The sequence below is a fragment of the Mirounga angustirostris genome, unplaced genomic scaffold (assembly GCF_029215605.1).
Source record: "Mirounga angustirostris isolate CCGP_5_RB_7025 unplaced genomic scaffold, mMirAng1.0.hap1 SCAF_8, whole genome shotgun sequence".
Lineage (NCBI taxonomy): Eukaryota > Metazoa > Chordata > Mammalia > Carnivora > Phocidae > Mirounga > Mirounga angustirostris.
Window position 1 is genome coordinate 50,665,071 of NW_026991716.1, and position 21,943 is coordinate 50,687,013.

General features: G+C 35.4%; 1 protein-coding gene across 1 annotated transcript in view; it reads right to left on the reverse strand.

Moving 5' to 3' along the window:
* Positions 1 to 1,528: 1,528 nt before the first annotated feature.
* The window catches only part of BMP5 (bone morphogenetic protein 5), a 115,586-nt gene continuing 95,171 nt past the window's right edge, over positions 1,529 to 21,943 (reverse strand). The window contains exons 4-7 of the mRNA XM_045867039.2: positions 20,523 to 20,717; positions 8,947 to 9,023; positions 7,310 to 7,420; positions 1,529 to 3,905 (exon numbers count right to left, since the gene is read on the reverse strand). Of these exons, the coding sequence (XP_045722995.1) occupies positions 3,756 to 3,905; positions 7,310 to 7,420; positions 8,947 to 9,023; positions 20,523 to 20,717 (533 nt within the window). The 3' untranslated portion in view covers positions 1,529 to 3,755. The remainder of the gene's footprint in view (positions 3,906 to 7,309; positions 7,421 to 8,946; positions 9,024 to 20,522; positions 20,718 to 21,943) is intronic.

Genomic DNA, 21,943 nt, shown 5'->3' on the forward strand with positions numbered 1-21,943 from the left:
ATGTTGACTGACTTCCAAGTTGAGGAGCCAGCTCTGATAAAGAGGTCAGCTGTTAGCCCAAAAGTTGTCTCCAGTTTTCTGGAATACTGATTAAATGGACGTTAGAACTCCCTTTAATCCTCATATACTTTAAGTTCTCTCAAATTTCCCATTGTATTATATTTTTCTTTCCCCAAAGTCCTATTGGTTCACTTAAAATATTTTGTATTTGTGTTTTTATTCTTTCTTCTTTAAAACATATAAAAATATACTTATTTATAAGTGTGTGTATGTATGTGGGTGTATGTGAATTATTGAAGAAAGTATAAAGATACATAATCTAAGATATATTATTGGCCTTGTGGCTCAATAGAGAATTATTTCCCTAGTTTGGGCTTTTTCTATAAGTATCTGCAGAAAAATAAACACAGTCCAACTTTTTAAGTAGGTTCTATTATATTTCACTACATAGTAGTAGCCACTGCGAACTGGGGAAAAAATACTGTTCACCTCACTAACCCCTCAGCTTAGATTCTGTTTCCAAACTGGCTGGGTCCAGGGACTGTTTATGCAGTATTTTGTCTCTTATCCTTCTATATATAATCTTCAGAAGATGTAGTGCATCTACCCATTCTCTCTCCATTGTGTATATGTGTTGACCTTTGAGGAATGATGGGAGGCTAGCTGCCTCTGCAAAGTTGAAACTGAGATGCAAAGGTTAAGGTGCGTGTTTTAAAACTTCTGAAATATCTCTTTCTTTTTAAAGGCTATATCTGATCCAGGTTCTTCTGTCTTTGAAAGACCCATGTTTCAAACGACTTTAACAAATATTACAACAGACGTTGAGGTAATTTTGCAGAACCAACAAATATTACAACAGACATTGAGGTAATTTTGCAGAACCCTTGCTCTTTTTAAATTGCTAACTTGGATATAGTGTCACTTTTCTGCCTAAATAAGAATAAATACTGGCATTGATTGTTACTTTTCCTACTTTCTCCTCAATTATGATCTTAACCAAACGTGATAAAATACAGATGTATATATGTATACTTAGCAACGTATATGTTTCATCAGCAAAGGCATCTTCACTTCTAACTTTAAAAAGTTCCAGGCTGAAAAAATAAAATAAAATGCAAAGGAGAAAACCTAGAACTGCAAATAATCTGAAATGAAAATTGGATGATAGATGGAGCACTTGACTGAGTAGTTATGAGATAGTGACTTGTTTTTGGGAAAGAGGATTTCTTCTGCCTTGAACGGAACTGCATCAAAAACATTACTCATTGTAAATTTCTTGGGAGATGATATTTGCCAGACTGTATAGTAGCCAGTAGACTCTGGCTCAGATTCGATGACGGTGAAATAGGGATTATAAAATGACAGTTCTTGAGAAAAAAAATAATTTTCGATTTTCTTTCTTGTGTTTTTCTTATTTCTTTAGTTCACCGCAGACGATTTATTTTTGCCTTAGTTTTAAAGAACTTGATATTTGTGATTTATGCCTTTCTACTTTCAAAAAGAGTTAGGGCCACTTTAGAAAGCAAGATACATATAAAGCAAGAAATTTAAAAACAAACACACAAACAAAAAGCCAATACCTAACTAGCTAAAAAGTCCTGAGTTGTTTGGATCCTGTTAAAACAGGCTACATTATTCTGGCTTCTGATAGTAGCTTAAGTATTACCAAAGTAATACTACAAATATACTGTTATAGCTATTTGAGAATAATTTAACTGAGCATATGTGCATATATGTATATACAGTCATATACCTAGTCTGAAAAATTATGAAAATACTGATGCCAATTATTTCCTCTCAAGTGAAAAAGAACAAGTGAGATAATTTTCCATCCTTATCATTTTTGCTATTTTAAAAATTTCTTTGTTGTTTGGGCAGATTAAGAAGATATTTAATTCATGGATTGTTGCTTTATCCATTTAACAGTGGATTATTTATTAAAAACACAAAAACCAGTTTTGGCAATTAAAAACAACATAAGGAATCATGTAATCCACCAACATTTTACATCTGATATTCTTAGAGTCTCAGCGTATGACATACTTACATTTTTGTATCCCTCTTAAATAAAGAGCCAAATCAGTAGAAACTAACATCACAAGTTTAATATATTTTAAAATATAGAAATATATTTAAACAGCACATTTGAAGAATCATATAATAGACTTCCGTTTCTTATTCTTACAATGGTACACTATTTATTTAAAAATATATTACTTAATGTACCCCCCAATATAGTTATTATCAAATTTTCTTTGATAAACTGTATTTTAAAACAACATTGTAATATACCTGAATTACAAACAAAAACCATAATATTTTTGAAGCTATTTCTGATATAAGTTTTATTTGAAAAGTCCAAAAATGTGATTAATAAATGGTGCTTTATGAATATTTTAGATGAGCTGTAAATAAGCTTAACCGTGGAGCCACCATAAATTGCAAGTAATCCATCTAAATGCCATTCTTCCGAAAGTTAATGTGTGTTAAAGAAAAGCCTTAGAAGGCAAAGAAAGAAAATAAATTAATTTCAGAGGGAAGAATACACATGCATATACACACAACAGAACCTTCCCATTTGGAATTATTTGTGCTTGGAGGAAGGTTTACAAAATCCTCTTACAAAATAAGGTTTTCATTGAGCTCGTTCTCAAAGATATGAAAAATGGATTTCAGCTGTTCTTTCGAAATGGCAATTCTGTCAAAGCCATTCTGGGATTTTTGGTAATTTCCTTCACTTTAGTTTCAGTGCTTTTACCCTAAATAAAATCCCTTGCATCACATCAATCAGCAAACTCAGTTATAAAGGAGAGCTAAAGAAAATGGCTCTGTCGGCATCTTTGCGCGCTATGTTTTATGAATGCAGTGACTCTTGTCTGTGGGGAGGGAAGTAGAGCGCATGTAAATGTTTCTTTATTTTGGACTGTTTTTAAATCTGAAAAAAATCTGCAGCAGTAGTGTTCTAGATAATAGGCAGACATGATTTATTTGAGGTAAGAAGGTTGTACTACAATTTTTTAGTGTTAACTTGGAAAGTTATGGACACAGGCTCAAGCCTGTCTCCACAGAATTCCTGAAGCTTTGAGCGCTTTGCAAAATCTACAATACACAAGCCAAGAAGGAACATGCTCCTCCAGTTACACCAACTCTGTTAAAGCAAACAGTTATAACAATTATGTGTAATCTTTCAGCCTCTATGTTCTGCCTACAGCTTATTTATTCAAATCCAGGTCAACATTTCATTTTATCTAATGAAGCAGAAACTCTGAAAGAAAAATTGTGTTTATCCAAGCATTTTTGTTTGGGTTTTTTTTTTTTTTTTTTAGTTTTATTTCTAAATAAATATCCTATCAGTTTTCACTGGCACAACATAACCAAATGCATTCAATCTCCTTCACCAGTGATTAACATGCAAAGGAGTTCTGACTAATTTCAGAACATTATAAAAAAATCGTATTAGAAAAAATGTTGAAATGGAATTGAATTGGACTTAGCATAGCCCATTGAAAGTTACACCAGGCTATCTATTGTGTAACAGACCTATGAAATAGATTTTATTGATAAGGCATCCACAAAGGAGAATATATACCTTTAAATAAATAAAAGTGACTATATACACAATATTGTACATAGGTACAGAGATGAAATGAACCAGACTAATTTTATGAAATTCCCTTCTTGTCTGAAAGCATACTTTTTATTATAGTCATAAACCTTAATACAGATCTTCTTCTTGTTACCATTACTACTTAACATCAGTGGCAGCCACATGAGCGCACTACCATATTTCTGTATTTTTTCAAAATGACATTGGAGCTGTCGTCAAAGTACAGCACGGAGATGGCATTTAATTTGGTTGGAGCACAACAAGGCTTTGGTACGTGGTCAGGAAACATCAGATGAACCTGGGAAAGAAACACATGTTTTGTTTTTTTAAGAAACAAGATAGACACTTTGTCTACAGCTTTCAAATAATATTCTTGTTTTGTCACACTATCAGGCACACCCTTAACTATCACTCTTCTATTTATGTTCAATGGCTGAGTTGGGGGTTGGGGACTGGTAGTGAAGGATGTATTTTTAAGCATTAACACCTAGAGTCAACTCACCAGTTCTAATTATGTGTTGGGGCCTTGAAAAATATTCTACCAAATAAGGAAAACTCCTTCTACGGAATATTCGGTGGAAATTTTCCTGGGGGAAAGAACATGGCAACTAGCACTGAGTTGCTTTTGGTTAGAACAATTACTTCTATCTACTTCATGAGAAATACAAAAGTTATAAATGCAAATCAATGCAGGGACACAATGAGACTATAGAAAAATTTGAATCTAAGAATTATCTTTTAAAGGGCAAACAATAAATCATAAAAGTTACACCAACTCTTAATTTTCCACAGTAAAGGATACATAAAAATCACAGCAAAGTGAACTCCAGGTATAATCCAAAACTTGTTTTAAAGCAATGACTTCAACTCTTCTCTACAGAATTTTTTACCAGACTGGCTGGAGTTTAATATCCTTTTACTTTCCTTCTCTCCTAGACAAGTGCCAAAAAGCACGTTCGGCTAAATCAGAAGTACGGAGCCTCGATATTTTACAAATTGAATATCGCTCTCTTCCAAAAGCCTCAAAAGGTAGCTGTACACTGAAAGTGAAATGCTTAAGCAAAGGGTTTATTCTCATTTTGATCAGACTGGCAGTCTGCCTATGATTTGCGATCATTGAGCAAGGAGCCAGAACATGGTTCCCCCTTTCCCACCCACCTACCCTGGCCCTTCCCCCAAAGGAGTTTATGGGAAGTCCCACTGATGAGTCCTAAGGGATCCACAAAAAGCCTCTTAGAGTTTTGGCTGCACAATGTCCTGGCTGAAATGATATAGGAGCCCTGCATGTGGACAGAAACAGCAGGAAAAATGAGGTGATCTGACATGAACTTGAAATTTCCTAAGACCTCACAAAACTAAAAGTTGGATAGTTTCTACAAATTTCAGATGCAGCTTGTGTCCCTCATCAGCTTGATCTTCCATAACCCACACATACATGATTGATAACCCCTTGTTTCAATGACCTTGGCAGCTTCGCAAAGCAATCGTTCTGAAAAAAAAAAATGGATTGTTCTTGAATGGTTTCTCAAACATATTAGTCACAAATATGCTTTCCTTTAGCAACAAACATGCCTGTCTTCTTGTTTCATGTACTTCACAGAACAAACGTACAGAGTGCACAATGCCAGGAAAAAAAAAAAAAATCAAACTTCCCATGTATGCTTCAAGTTTTGCAATTACTTATGTCCCATATCCCAGGACAGTGAGGCAGAGCAGGGTCTTGTTCCAAGTCCCCATCAGATGTTTTGGGTTTTTTTTAATGTTTGTTTTTTGACACTGCCTTCTAGACTACAGCCCTAAAAGCTGACAATACGTGGTTATATATTCATAAGAAAAAAGAAAAAGAAAAATGAGAGGGAGAGTGTTTTGACAGAGTTTTTTCAATAATTAAGCATTGCTTAGCCTGAGGCAACCTTTGATACATTAGATACATATTTAATGAAGCAGAAGTCTGCTTTCTGAGTCATTGAGATGACAATATAAGGAGGCAAAGAATTTTCTGAGATATTAAGTGTCATTCCTCTATAAGCTAAGAGTGGCTGTAGCTTTGACCCTATGGAAAGACGGTGACCATGGCTATTCTTCCAAGGATTGAAACAGCTGCATTTGTCTCTCTGTGCTTGCCTTTTGGGTCATCATGAATCCCCATAGGCAAGGCTAGACGGCTAGCGTTCACAGAGATTCTTTTTACTGGAAGAAGTTGGAATACAACACACCCATCCTTGAAAAGCTCCCCATCCCCCAGAAATGAGATCCTGTATCAAGAAGTACTTCTATTTATAGATATAGCAAAGATGAAAGCATAACAAATCTTAAAATTTCCCCAGGAACTTCCTCTATACTTTGCATATGGCACAGAAGTAGGCAATCTCATTGGTCAAGAATAAGAAGAAGAATATTTATAAATGACCGCCTTTCAAAATATGCATTTGTTTTATCTCTCTGTTTGTCTTTACTCCAAGGTTATTTCCAGAGTTTTTGGCAACACCCACGCTCTAGTTGCCATAGACGTGCATCTTTGCTGTCTCTTTTCCAGTACCTATGATGTCCAGACCAGAAAACCTCAAGTCATTCAAGGATTTAATCTGTCAATTTATATATACCATTCCTTATTCAGAAGAAAACTGGGATAGTCTTTCCATCAGCTTTAAATTTTAAATTAATTCTGAAAAAAAAAATAACCTCAAGAGTCAACCCACAAATTCTAATAGTTCAGTTTTTTTTGTTGATCATAAACAAGACTTACCCACAAAGATAGATTATTTTTTCCTTATGGCTACTGCTTTCCTACTGCCATTCACCAAATAGCTACTTCTGTTACTAAGTCTTGAATCTAAACAATTTATCCTCTTCCTTCTATCTCGATGACATATAGTTAAAATGTTCATATTAACCAAAACATTAATTCAGAATTTTATCACATGGTCTATTGCACCTTCTAGGAGCCTCTCACTTAGTCTTCCAGAGATTGTACCTCTGCCCGATCAGTAAGTCCCACACCATAAGGCAGGTATGTCAGACTCTCAAGAGCTTTCATGAGCTCATTAGATACAGTACAACCATTTAGAGAACACAAAATCAACATTTCATTATTGTTTTCACAAAAATAAGCCCAGGTTATTAGAGATTAAATCACTGCTAAATTCCTGAATGAGGAAAGGAAAAAATGAAGATGAAATGCCACCTTAAAGATTATAAAAAATATAAGGATCATGAAATAGAAATGAATCTTCTACTTATTTATATTCTACTTGAAGAAGTTTCATAATACTAAAGTATGTTGTGGAACATTCTTAAATAATTAGAGTAAAAGCCCTCAGATGAAATTCAATAAGGACATTAGTCAATGTTTTTGCAGTGATTACTAATGAATTGCTAGGTTAGAAATAGCCCCTGGGAACCTGTGTGGTTAATCATATTGCATAGTGAAGAAATCAGTACAGACTGACCACTTCATGTGGTTACTCCAATTTTCCTAACTGAATCCTTCCCCATTCTGGAATCAGGACTATTCTTTAAACCAGCCTGAATTTCCTGACTATACCCACAATTGTTACTTTGGCTCTAAAAAAAAAGTACCAAAAGGGCTTTAAAGAAAAAAATAATGCATTTATAGCTATAAATGGATGCTTTCCTTTAAAATAACGTTTATATGATGCTTGCATCATAAACCATTTTCAATTCTATGAAGACAAAGCATACCAGAGTCTGAACTATGGCATGGTTGGTGGCATTCATGTGAGCATTGAGTGGAAAAGAACATTCTCCATCACAATAAAATGCAGCATATCCTTCTGGTGCTATAATCCAGTCCTAGAATGCACACACACAAAAAAAGAAAGAGAAAAAAAAAGAAAAAGAATAAAAGAAATCACCAAAATAAAAATAAAGTAATTCTTAAATAATACCCACATTTAGTCTGGCTAGGTTTCTCTTCTTCATCCAACAATTATTCTAACAAGACAGCCACCCTCAAGCCCTTAATTTATTTTTAAGTTGAAGTTTACAACACAAGTATAAATATTTTCACAAGAAATTGCCCTCTGTAATTTCTCCCAAGAGGTTGCTATGTAGGATATTCATAGTATGCATTAATTCATGTATTCATGAATAAAACCATAATCATTAAATAGCATTGTAAATATTGTTTAAACAGGAAATGATGAACTCTGGAAAGTTCAAGCTAACCAGAAAGGAAAAGAAGAATAAACTTAATTGAGATAATTCCCATTACTTCTTAATAACTCACTCCTGGTTTTAGAAGCCTGACAACGTCCAAAAGCTTTAATATTTGTTCCTTTTACTGTTTTTCTTTCCATTCACGTGTTAACTTTATAGTCTCTTTGGATGAAATGAATTGGAGCAAATTCTTGAGAACTGCGTATGAAATTTTGGGGGAAGCCAAAAAATGGGCATAGGTTGCCCTGATTTTTTTTTCCCCAAGAAGTAAAACTTATTGAATGAATTGTGTTGAAAGTTTATCATAAAATTTTAAAATGCTTACATTTTATATTATTTTTCAATGGGATAGCCCAAATTCAATTCTGCGAATCCATTGTAATAGGATAATGTAGTCTAAAGACTTCAATTTAAAGTACCAATCCATAAAGACATTAAAAACTATTTTGGTTAGGGCGCCTGGGTGGCTCAGTTGGTTAAGCGACTGCCTTCGGCTCAGGTCATGATCCCGGAGTCCCGGGATCGAGTCCCGCATCGGGCTCCCTGCTCAGCAGGGAGCCTGCTTCTCCCTCTGACCCTTCCCCCCTCTCATGTGCTCTCTGTCTCTCTCATTCTCTCTGTCTCAAATAAATAAATAAAATCTTAAAAAAAAAAAAAAAAACTATTTTGGTTAAATCCTCCTCCTCACCCTGTTTGGGAAGCATATGGAAAAGACAGCGATAAAACTTTTAGGTTCGGGGGAAAAAAAATTTTTTTCTGTAGCTCTACTTTATAACAGACATTGTAGTCAAGGATTCTATTTCCTAGCCCTAGAGTTTGAGGCCTTGGGGGCAAATGGAATTGCTCAAGTTAATCTGAAAAAATGGTATTAAAATTAAAACTTTGGGATATTTAAACAGCACCTTTTCCCACCTTCTAAATATCATAGGGTTACATTTCTTCTTCAGCATAGTTGTTTTTTACTGTAAACCTTAATAATGATGTTTCAATGGTGGGAGGATAATGGGGAAATAAAAATGATGTGGATAACCCATATACTGAACAGTCATATCAAAAATAATTGGTTAGTGTACTGGAAAAATTACTAACAAAGATTACGAGTAACTCCAGATTTATAATAAAAGAGAAAAGAAACACCTAAGTTGACTGATTGTCCTTACCTGCCATCCCAGATCCCGGAAACTCACATAGAGTTCATGCTTCTTACAGGCTTGTTTTTGTTCACTTGTATTATAATCTGAAGATAAAAATCAGATTTTAAACAAATGTCAGCCTATCAGTATCCTATTATTTCTTTTGTGAGATCACTGATAAAATTAAAAAGCTGTATTTGATGTTGTAAAATATGAACTTGAATCTTAAAGCTAGAGCCACTTAACTAACCACGTGAACTGTAGGCAAATCACTTGTCCGGAGTTTCTTCTTCTGTAAAATGGAGTCGATACCATTTACCTTGTGAGGTTCTGACAAGAATTTGGTTAGACTCCCTGTTTTATGGTGCACAATCTGATGCCTGTCATTCATTGAGTACTGGCTGCTCAATGAATGCTCATTTATTAATTAATTCACACTATAGTAGTACTTAATATATTTCATATATTAAATATTCATGCAATATTTTTTAACATCTTCCATGAGGCAGACCCTGGGAAAGTACCAACTGGAATCTTACAGAGTTGATTTTATTTTAATAAATATATTAAACTCAGAATACTCAAAGTTGAACTTTTGATTCTTCCCCCAAAACCTGTCCAACATGTAGACCCTTCCATTTTTGACTGATGGCAGCTTTCCCAGCAAAGACAGAGAAACAGAAATAGAGAGAGAGAGAGAGAGAGAGAAAGCCAAAATATGCTGTTTTTTCCTCTTACTCTCACATCCAATCTATCAAGAAATCCTACACATTCTACCTTCAAATAGGTCCAAAACCCACCTACTCTTACCACCTCCATGACTATTCCTGGTCCAAGCTGCCATCATCTTTCCCCTGAATCATTGCAATATTCTCATTGCTAATTCTCCTTGTTTCTGTTCTTGCTCATCTACAACAAAGCAGTCAAGTAGACCTTCTAACAAGTAACTCAAATTATATCACTGCCCAGCAAGAAGTCCCACTGGGTTTCCCTGTAGCACTAAGATTGAAATATCCTCTGTGGTTTACAAGGCCCTATCTGATTTGACCCCATTACCTCTTTGACTCATTTCCCACTACTCTCCCTCTCTGTCGCTCCATTCTGGCCATGACACTGCCTTGCTGTTTTCCACCCAGCTCAGCTTCCTCCCACCCTCACTCTTCCCTCTCCTCCTAATGCTTTTCCCTTGGATATATATATACACAGCTAACGCCTATAGCTTTTCCAACTTTTCATTAAAGCATCATCTTGTCAGTGAATCCTTCACTAACTACCCTATTTAAGACTGCAACTCCCACTAAGGTATTCCTGATCTCCCTCACCTTGCTCTTATTTTTTTTCCACTTCATTTATTGTTTAATATGTCAACCCTTTTACTCATTTATTATGCACATTTCTTCTTTTCTGTTTCCTCCCCCTAGAGTGTCAGCACTACAAGGTCAAAAATCTTAGTTGGTTCTGTTTGGTTTACTGAATATATCCCAAGTTTCAGAAACAGTCTCTGACACACAGTAGGTACTCAATAAATATTTGAGGAATTAATAAATGAATTCCTCAATGTGTTCCACAAATGACTGGAAGGAAAGGAAATACATTATTTCCTTTACATATTTTAGAATACAATCTGAAAAACCCATAACCTTTTATAATTGTTTAAAAGAATTAAGGCTAGGGTTGCCTGGGTGGCACAGTGGGTTAAGCGCCCAACTTGTGGTTTCAGCTCAGGTGGTGACCTCAGGGTCATGAATTCGAGGCCTGCGTCAGGCTCTGTGCTGAGTGTGCAGCCTGCTTAACATTCTCTCTCTCCCTCTGCCCCTCCCCCACCCTCTTGCTTGCTCCTAAAAAAAAAAAAAAAAAAAATTAAGGATTAAAGGAGAGCCTCAATATTGCATCTGGACTAAAGTAATACTAAAGAAACACAGAGCTTTACAGAAAATCTCTGTTGTCGGGGCGCCTGGGTGGCTCAGTTGGTTAAGCGACCGCCTTCGGCTCAGGTCATGATTCTGGAGTCCCGGGATCGAGTCCCATATCGGGCTACCTGCTCAGCGGGGAGTCTGCTTCTCCCTCTCCCGCTCCCCCCTCTTGTGCTCTTTCTCTCTCTCACTCTCTCTCTCAAATAAATAAATAAATAATTTAAAAAAAAATTTGAAATCTTTGAAAAAAAAAAGAAAATCTGTTGTCTTCTTTGGCGTTTGTTCACACTTTATACAAACAGCATTCTAAAAGCTAACCCATTTTTATTATTTCCAATACGAAATACAAAAGAGGTAAAAATATAGGGTTAGGGAGCAAAATAACTTATCCTCAAAGAAGACAGCTAATCTTTTCTTCTAGGAATAACTACTACGTTAACTCTGACAGTCTTCTCTGTCAAATCAATGTAGCAGTTTACTCGGCAGAGTAGTGTGTCCTAAGATGTCACCTTCCAGCTTAATTATCCTCAGCCTCTAATGAAAACATAGGCACCTCAAAAATCCATGGAGCCTGTCTTAGAGGGTCTTGCCATCCACCTCTCACAGCTACTTCAAGTAATTCTTTATTTAATTTCTGCCTAGAAAACAAAATAATGATTAAATATTGAACTCAGACTTTTTTACTTCTAGGTCAGAGTTATTCCTGCTGTGCAATTAGCTTTATTAAAACAAATTAAGTATGTAGATAATGACGGAAAATGGAGAAAGAGAATTTATTTGGAATGCAACACTCTTATTCTTTAGGTAAACTTTTTCCCTGATCAGAATGGCGCAAGGAGTTAATTTTGTCCAGGCGATGGACAAGCATATGGTAACACTAAGTACAATAACATTAAATGGATAAGTTCTCTGTATCATTTTTAGGGAAAAGAAATTATTGATTCTGGTGTTAGTTTGATTATGTAAACTTTTTGAAATTTAGAGGGAAAAAAGTCAGCTATGCATTAGACCAGGGGTCAGGAACTTTTTTTTTTTTTTTTTTAAAGATAGTAAGTATTTTAGTCTAAGTAGTCTTCTTCCCTTGCAATGACTCCCCTTTGCCGCTATAACGTGAAAGCAGTCATAGACTATGTAAATGGATGGATACGGCTATATTCCAATAAAACTTTACTTCCGGATGCTAAAATTTGAATTTCATATGATTTCTATGGGAAACAAAATGTTATCCTTCCTCTGAGTCTTTTTCAAACATTTAAAAATGTAAAAACCATTCTTAGCAACTGTGTCATACCAACACAGGCCGCCGGGCCTTGCTTCACCAGCCCCTGCATTAGACAATAATGGGAATATTTATTCATTCATCCTTGTCTTAATTAAAAACACTGAATGTGAATAAAGACATTGTGCCCAATAACACATACAAGTATATATAAAAAGCCATAAACTACATATATGGTTACACGAATTCCATGTTTATAAAAAAAGAAAGTAAAACTTAAAAGTCAAAATAGATCTGTTCCATCTATGCAGGTTTTCATACAGGCTAAGTGATGTATATAATGTAACATCACATAAAGGTAACGAGCAATGGAATTTATAATAGAATCTGATTCCAAGAGTCTGATTTCATAGAGCATTAGGACCATATGCTTATTCTGTCAGAAATAAAAATTAATGCATGAGTGAAATAAATGTTGTACCCAAACCAGCAAAGTCTGCAGTTAGGTTTACTATAAATGGTTGGCAGAATAAACTAAAGGAGGAAGGGCAAGGAAATTAAATTTACATCTCTAAAAAATAGTGATTGATAGCCCCTCGAAAATTAAAATGAAATGGACATAATACTACCTACTACAGATTACCCTGCCCAGAAATGAATTCTAACAGAAATTACTAAAATGTTCTGGTGCTACAAGGACACTAGAAAAGCATGCTGACATTCCTCAACCATAATGCAGATATTCCAAATGCAGCATTTCTTTGTTTTGTCTTTTAATGGTAACACTATTGGGAAACCAGGGCCAAAATATTGGAAGTATTGCTAAATACTTAACACAAACTTCTTTATGATCAATTTCTGCAAACAGCTTTTCTTAAAAACTTTTAAGAAGTTATTTTGTCTTAGAAAAAAATTGTGAAAAAAACATACATAAAGGTTAAAAAACCTGAACTCTACATGGGAGTTCAAAGGTCTGTCCACCAGTCCCTGAAAACAACCAACCAAATAAATAAACATGGGTTAGTTTAGCAATGAAGTGGGGGGGAAAAAAAATTTAAATCCAGACAACTCCATATACCAATATGGGTTTCATTTTTTATTGTTTAAATCTAATATTGGCTTAAGAGATGAAATGTAGATATATCTAGAAAATAAAAGAAAAAAATCCAAAATAGAATTTAACATTTAAACATGTCAAAAGCTTAAAGAAGCCAAATATGATGAGATACTGTGTTTCAAAACAAAAGAAGTGTTAGCATTCTCATGCTCAGTTCCCAACAGAAAAAGGAGACAAAGGAAGTTAGCACCTAAGCATTGGGATTTTCGCTAATTTATAGAAAATGGAAATGACAACTGAATGAAGGTGTAAGAGGTAAAGAAGCAGGAATAAAGCTATAATAAACTATTTAATAATGTAAATTTTGATATGGCCCTGGGGGTAGAGAAATTCAGGATAAACCCCAAACACATAACAATCCCTTCAAAGATGAGGGATTTAAAAATGCTACTACTGGGGCGCCTGGATGGCTGTCATTAAGCGTCTGCCTTCGGCTCAGGTCATGGTCCCAGGGTCCTGGGATCGAGTCCCACATCGGGCTCCCTGCTCTGGGGGAAGCTTGCTTCTCCCTCTCCCACTCCCCCTGCTTGTGTTCCCTCTCTAGCTGTGTCTCTGTCAAATAAATAAATAAAATCTTTAAAAAAATAAAATAAAATAAAAATGCTACTACTATTCTATCTTAATCACCATCTTCCATATCCAGTGAATTCCTTGATTGAATTTATGAACAACCCACTAAGAGTTACTGTTATTGATTTGTGTAGGAATAACTGTATTTGTCTATGTGTAGAAATGTCTGACACAGAACAGATACCACAAAATAATAACTATCTGGTATGTTTGCTTAACTCTGCTTAGCAAAGTGTCTGTGTGGATGATCCAGCTAATATCTTCATCTTTGAGCTTACTGACAAAAACTGTCCACAAACCTGAGTTTCCAACTGCTTACCAGACATCTCTAAATAAAAGCTTCCTGGATGCCTCCTACTCACTATTTTTACTTCTGACCTTATACCCTTAAGATGCTCACTACTGGGTTCCCTGGGTGGCTCAGTCAGTTAAGTGGCTGCCTTTGTTTCAGGTCATGGTCCCAGGGTCCTGGGATCGAGCCCCACATTGGGCTCCCTGCTTAGCAGTGATCCTGCTTCTCCCTCTGCCTGCTGCTCCCCCAGCTTGTGCTCTCTCTCTCTGTCAAATAGATGAATAAAATCTTAAAAAAAAAAAAAAATGCTCACTACTTGTCATCTAGTGGCCCAAGTAAGAACATTTGGCAAGTTTCTTGATGTTCTTTCTTTCTCCCTCATGTCCTACTTTAAATTGGTCCACAAAGCCCACTGACTGACTCATTTTTAGTCTAGATAACCTGTTAGAAACCCTTTGCTCTCTTGGTTACCTCATACTTCCTCAACATACTCTTCCAGTAACTTTGTCCTAGGATAACAATTCACCCCTGCTCCCCTCCTCCATCTCTGACCATAAGTCTCTGTCTCTTTTATGGAATTGCTTTTTCTCCTTGCCTATACTTAAAGGACTAATCCTCCCATGGGAGGCTTCATTCCTGATTTTTTTCTTTTACTTTATTTTCTATGGCACTGCCAAGTCCTATGCTTCATCTTAGCTCATATCCATATCTTTTTCCTATACTTTCCACTTATTCTTGATACTCCCAAACCAGAGTCCTGTCTCATCACCACCTGCTGGTCCCACCCACATGCTTTGGTTTCCATTTCCCTTTCTTCAATGTATAATCTTCACTGCTTGGAGTGTTGGATTAGATTCCTAATCATTATTTGGGCTTTCAGTTTCCTCTCTCGGCATCCCATCCTTCACTCTGATGCCAAATTTAACTTTTTAAAATGCATATCTGATTATGGCACTCCTTTTTCCAATTGCCTACATGAAGACACCATAGTTCCTTATTATTGCACACCTTAGTCTTTATAATTTGGTTCCTGCATACTTTTCTAGCTTTTCTCACACCTCTCTCACAAGAAAACTTGCATGCCCAGCTATTTAACATGGATACATAGCTCTGTAACTGCACATCAGTCTAAAATGGCCTCACCCACCCTTCCATTTCTGGAAAATGTCTATTCTTTCTCATATAAGTCTCTCAAGAAGTCTTTGGAGCCATTCCTAGGTGCTGCTTAGGTGCTCTATCCTTCCTACTATTGAGTACCTTATACCTACTCTAATAGAATTGACCTCTTAATAATTACTAATGCTCATGTCTTTCCTATTGTCTGTGGGAGTGCTTTTTAAGAAGCAAGATCCTTAGCTATCCATCTTTTATCAGCATATAGTTAATACTGTGCTTATCACACAATGGATGCTCGTTTAATATTGAATAAATCTATTTTACAGTAAATCATGCCCAGATATATTCTCTCTAGACAGAGACTTGGCAACAGACACAATGCATTAATGTCTATTGACACATTTATTTTATATTATATAATTAATTGCTCAGGTAGATTAGTTAAAACCTCTGATTAGTTAAATTAGTTAAAACCTCTAATATCCTTCTTGCTTCTGAAGTCTCAAAGGCCAAGAAATTCCAAAGGTAAAGAAATACCAGGAGTATTGGTACTTTTTAGGAAGAAAGCTTCTACTTTTCTCTGATGTAACAGTCTGAACTATTTATGTACCAGTTCTGAAAAACCAAACCATATGAACTCATTTAAGAAGTAACAGCAATAATGGCTAACACTAAATAAGCATGCACCACTGTTCTTAGTTCTTTACACATATTAATTCATTTAATCCTCACAACTCATGTAATCTCATCCTAGGGGGCAGATACTATTAACATTCTCACTTTACAGATGAAGACACAGAGGCAGAAAAAGGTGACATTTTGTCCAAGATTATACAAATAAGAAGTGGTGGGCCCAGGATTAAATGACAAAATGATAAATAGATGATAGATAAATAAATGTACAGGTAGATAATATAGACACCAAAATTGCTGTTTTAGGAGGGATTTCCAAAATTTTTGTGTGATTCAGGGCACAAGTAACAGTTTTTAGTGTTAATTATTATAGAAATCAAATGGATCAGAAACATTCTCACATGTGCAGCCTTGTAAGATTTTCACTGCAGCCTTGATCTTGAGAGCCCCAATTTGGAAACAACCAAAATGTCTTTTAAGAGTGACATGACCAAATAAACTCTGACAGAAGCACTGTTGACTATATTGCAACCATTAAAAAGAGTGAGGTCACTCAATTTGAAAGATGGCAGAGACATATTTAAAAAAAAAATCCATAAAACCAACTCTATTACATTCTGGAAAAGTAAAAACTATGAGGACAATAAAAAGATCAGTCATCGCTAAGGGGAGGGAGGAATGAATAGCCAGAGGAAGGAGGATTTTGAGGGCAGTGAAAGTACTCTGTATGATACCACAATGATGGATACATGTCATTATACATTTGTCCAAACCCACAGAATGTACAACACCAAGAGTGAACCCTAATGTAAACTATGAACTTCAGACAATTATGGATTCATCCTTGTGATTCATCCTTGGTAAGAAAGGCACCATTCTGATGAGTAATGTTGATAATGGGGGAGGCTAAGCATTGCGGGGCAGGGGTATATGGGAAATCTTTGTACCTTCCTCTCAATTTTGTTGTGAATCTAAAATTGCTCTAAAAAAGAGTCTTTAAAAATACATGAGATATATCATTTATGTAATTAAACACACATAATAAAAATATATTCTCCAAAAGAGATGTATATATGGGGGAAAAGGTTTGCAAGTATAGGTACCATGTTGATCTAATTGTATCAGAGTAACCTATCTCAAAAGGATTTAGGTGATCAAGAGAGAACTTTAGTATTATTAAATATTTTCTTTTTTTTTTTTTTGAAGATTTTATTTATTCACTTGAGACACAGAGAGAGAGAGAGAGAGAGCATGAGCAGGGAGAGAGGCAGAGGGAGAGGGAGAAGCAGGCTCCCTGCTGAGCCAGGAGCCTGATGTGGGGCTCGATCCCAGAACCCTGGGATCATGATTTGAGCTGAAGACAGATGCTTAACCATCTGAGCCACCCAGGCACCCCAGAACTTTAGTATTATTGATGATTTGATTATCGTTAAGTAATGAAAATATGTATTAATTATATGATATAAAACATTCTAAAGAAATCATTATAATTAATTGTTCTTTCTGATTTTGATTAACATCTGTTTGTCCAAGTGGCATGAGTTTATGTTATATATATTAGGCAAAAGATACTACTTATCAGAGTTGAGGATAAGTAGAGAATGTCTCCATTTTAATGACTTTTTGAAAGACTTGGCCTAAGAAATCACCATGGTTTCAGGTAGGGTCATTAAGGATTGGCTTCACTTTCAACAATCCCTAATATCCAGCACACAATCAGCAATCTTTGCAAGCAGTTCTGCAGCGAACCAGGACTTGCCATTTGTCTTATTAATTCTTCCAAATTCTTAATACTCTATTCTTTTCAGCACTCATATAGTCCTTAGAAGAGCGTCTTGCTCTCAGTAGATTCTTTAAGACCTTATCAATCTAGTACATAAAGCCTTTTTAAGCTAACAAAAAAATTAGCTATTACCTCCATTTCCTTTCCTCCACACCCAAATTCAAGTAAACATCTATTATGCTGCCTCCTCATGAAAGAGGCAATATCTCACACAATATGTTTGCTCAACCTCCTTGCCAAAAATCTCAAGAGGAACAAAGAAGGACAGTTTCTGCTGAAAATCTGGGGGCAGTGTTTCTGTGTATATTCACCTGAAAGGGGAATTTAGTTTTTTCCATTCAGCAGACACATTAATTTATTTAACAAGTTCCTGTTTTGTGCTAGACATTGTTCTAGGCTTTTCCATAGGAGTATAGAAGAACAAAGGATCATTGAGAGTTGGAAGGCAAGACTCTTTGAAACAGGAAAGAAATTGGGTAGAGAAAGCAAGAATGACCTGGGTTTTAATTCTCCTGCACTAACTGAGACTTTCGACATTTGACACATGCTTTGCAGAAAAAAATGCAATCAGGCAAACATCTAATACAACCCTCTTCCCCCCCACAGGCTTCTCTCTTAGCAGTGTAGTCTTCAAACAGTATTTTATTGTAAAGGCTTAGTACTATTGCAGCATTTATTATTTATATTTGAATAATTTTAAAATTTCACTGGCATTTCAAGTTTCCTAAGTATCAAATTTTGTGTTTATATTAGCATTCCCTTTCCTTAAGCCCCTGTCTGTTAGGCCAAATCCTATGAGACTTTTTCCCCGTCTGCTTGATTACTACCTATTGAAAGGTTATGTCTCATAGACACAAACCAGCTACTTTCTTTCTTATTATCAAAATATGGACATGCTCCAAAACTATCTACCACATATTTCACAGAAATGGCTGCCAATGACAAACTTTTTAAAAAGAAAATATTGGTCTATATTAGAATAATTTTGTACTCTAAATGGTGTTAGGAAACTGGTGAAAAGTTACATGATTTCTGCTCCATGTGTTTTATTAATCTCTAGTTATAGAAGTACATTTGTTACTTGTGGTCAGAAAGAGAAGATAAATAGAGTTCACCAATAGGGAAAAGGACTTTGATGATTTCAGTCTCTGGAACGCCTCTGCCACAGTCCTTATGAGCTCCAATAATAAGTATGCGACTTACACTTTTCCCTTTGTAATTTCCTCAAAAATTATTCACTATTCTATTCATGGTTTAACAAAACTTTTTCTTAATGCAGTCCGCTACATCAAATTAAAAACATTTCAAGCAATTTCAGAACCATTCTACATGAAAAGAAAAATATACAACTTTGACAGGCTAGTATTTACAAGGAAGAAAAGGTCTTAGAAAGTTATTTTTCTCCATCTTTCATATTAAGCAATTATAATTTTTGCCAAACTAAATATCTTATGAAGATCTTTATAAAATAGCTTTGTAACAAGGCACTAATATCATGTTTTACTTTCAAGTGAAAAATATGGTTAAACTTATTTGTTGGGAAAACTATTTTAAAACATTATATATAGCATGTAATTCAGTAAATGTAATTTCATATAGAAATCTTCCCCATTTCTGTTACTAAATACATCAAATAGACTTCTATCTAACATGATTGTCCTGGTGCCCATATTTTAGGAAGATTCCAATGAATTCCAGTTTAGTATTTTTGTTGAGAGTTCCAGGTGCAAAAAAAAAAAAATTATATATATATATATAGTTATAGTTATAGTTATAGTTATAGTTATGAATATATAAATATATATATAACTATTTTTTTGTTTTATTTATAATCATTCTTACCTAACATTCATACACACTTGAATAATAAAAAAATTGCAGTATGATTTTTCAGTTTCAAGTGACTGGGGAAAAAAATGAAGATTTCAGGAATAACGGCAAATACTGTCTGAATGTGTCTTTTTGGAAGAGTAAAGCCTTCTAATTTGCTTGAATACCATATGCAGGGATCGTGTCTGTTTTGTTCACCAGCTCATCCACTGGGCCTGGCAAGTACACTGCATATGGTGGCCATTAACATAGAACACATATTTTTCAAATGAACAAACATATTGTACTAAGTTGGGATGTTCTAGGATAAACTTTCCCCTTCAAACAGATTTATTTTTTAGAGATAAAGAAAATTTCTTGAAATAAAATAGCCATCATTTTCATCTAAGAACAGCTTATGAAGATCTGTTTGCAGCCTGGACTAAACAAGGTACTTATTGGTATAAATAAAATGATTCAATAATTTCAGATTTTGGCAGTTAGATTCATTCAGATTGTACTTTTATCTCCTCTTTTATCAATTGATAGATTAAATTGTGAGCACATTAGGATCATTGTGCATCTGTAATATTTTGTTACTAGATTTTATACACATATGTGTACGTACACACACACAAAGTAGATTATCTAGATAACAGTCTTCCAAATAATTAATGGAAATGTAAATATTACCTCAATTTCCGTATAATCTCTGCTGCTTTTATTGTCAGAGAAAATGGAAACTGCATGATTCACATGTATCGTCTTAAGTACTAAAGAAATCTCTTTATGTTGAATTTACCTGTTGCCCATCGATGTTTGAGAGGCCCCGAAGAAGTCAACTCAGCAAGTTGTGCAGTTGAGTTTTGGCTAGACTTTGTTGATGTAGCCATTTCATAATTTTATTACTGCCAGCTTGATTTTAATTTGAACTGAATCTTTCAACATACAAAGGCAAGTCATGTATATTTTGAAATGAATTACTGAGTGATTCACTGATGAAACATTCTGAGGATGTTCGAAGCATTGCCGGATGATTTAATAGACCAAACAAAGGTATAGCCAGAGGGTAAATTTATTGTGGCTACTTGATTTGCAACATATGACCCCATAACTCTCTGTGCACAAGGGTTGCTCTGGCTTTATCTTACCTCCAACACTGGACATTCTGGAGGAGTCCTGATGAGAGCTGGATTTATTGCGGTGTTGATTTTTCCGTTTGTTAGCTGCTCTCACGGATCGAAGAAGTACCTCGCTTGCCTTGAAGAAGGCCACCATGAACGGTTGTTTTGACTGAGGCCCATGTCTTCCCACAAGACCAGCGGATTTTACATTGATACTGCGTCCTAGAACAGAAAGCACAAGCGCTTGGTTTACGAGAAAGAAAGTTTACCTGATGTGAATGAATTCTGAGGGTGCTTTGAAAAAGTAACATTACTTTTTAAAACATTATCAGAATGTTTTCCTTGCAGGCCAAAGATTTTTATAAACACTGAAAGCTTGCCGTTACAGACAATTATCCATGCTTGGTTTTACATTTTGCATCATTCTTCACCACAGAACGCCCTCGGGCTTCGTTCACTAACTGATCCTTCTCAGACCTGGAAGTCAGCAGTATTTTAAATGGAAAGGCTTCACTACCATCAGCCTGGAAATGTCCACATTAAATAACAATTTCAAAAATATTAGCTATGGGCTCTTCTGCATTAAATGCCCTATAATTTTCCTCTAAGTGATAAAAGCTGAATGGCTGCCTGGCTGTTTCCACTTTTTCCAGCTTTTTCAAGCCTTGCAAGTGTTAATTAGTGCTGATAGCCTTCCCCCTTCACCTCTGGCCTGTGCCCAGCAAACTTGACAAAGTTATGCTCTACGTAAAGCTCTTCACAGGTCATTCTAGAAGCCCCTGCTGGAGATGGAGTTTTGCTTTAAATTCCAGTTCCTTCTCAACACAAAGTATTCTGAAGTAATCATGGCAGTTTCAGAGTTCCTCCCTCTCTGAGTTTGGACACACCTGAATCTTTACTGAAAGGATTTCAAAACTTGTTAACCAACCTGGAAACTCTAAGAAAGAAAAGTTCCAGATGAGTTTGGAGACTCACTTTTGTCTCTAAACCAGTGTGCATCCCAGACCCTTCCGAGCCATCGGGGTGGTTGTGTATCAGAGAATGATTGCAACCGGAGCCTGCGCAGGAATGCGTTAGAGGTCAAGGTGTCCTAGAGGCTAGAAATAGATGTTGATAAAAACCTCTCCCATTGGGTAGTAATAATAATACTTACAGTAATGCCAAAGGTATTTGGAGCACTTGCTATGGATGTGCTAGGTATTTTTCTAAGTGTTTTCCATGCGATATTTAATTTAATTCTACAAATACTCTAGGAGTTAGGTATTACTATTTTCCCCTTTCTACAATTCACTGTTGTTATGCTCTTCTAATTAAAAAAAAAAAATCACTGAAAATTATATATAATATATAAATAAAATAATAGAAAATAAAAATAGAAAATAAAATATATATTATGTTATATACATATAATCACTGGCTGATATGTAGTTCCATGAAAATCGCCCAAG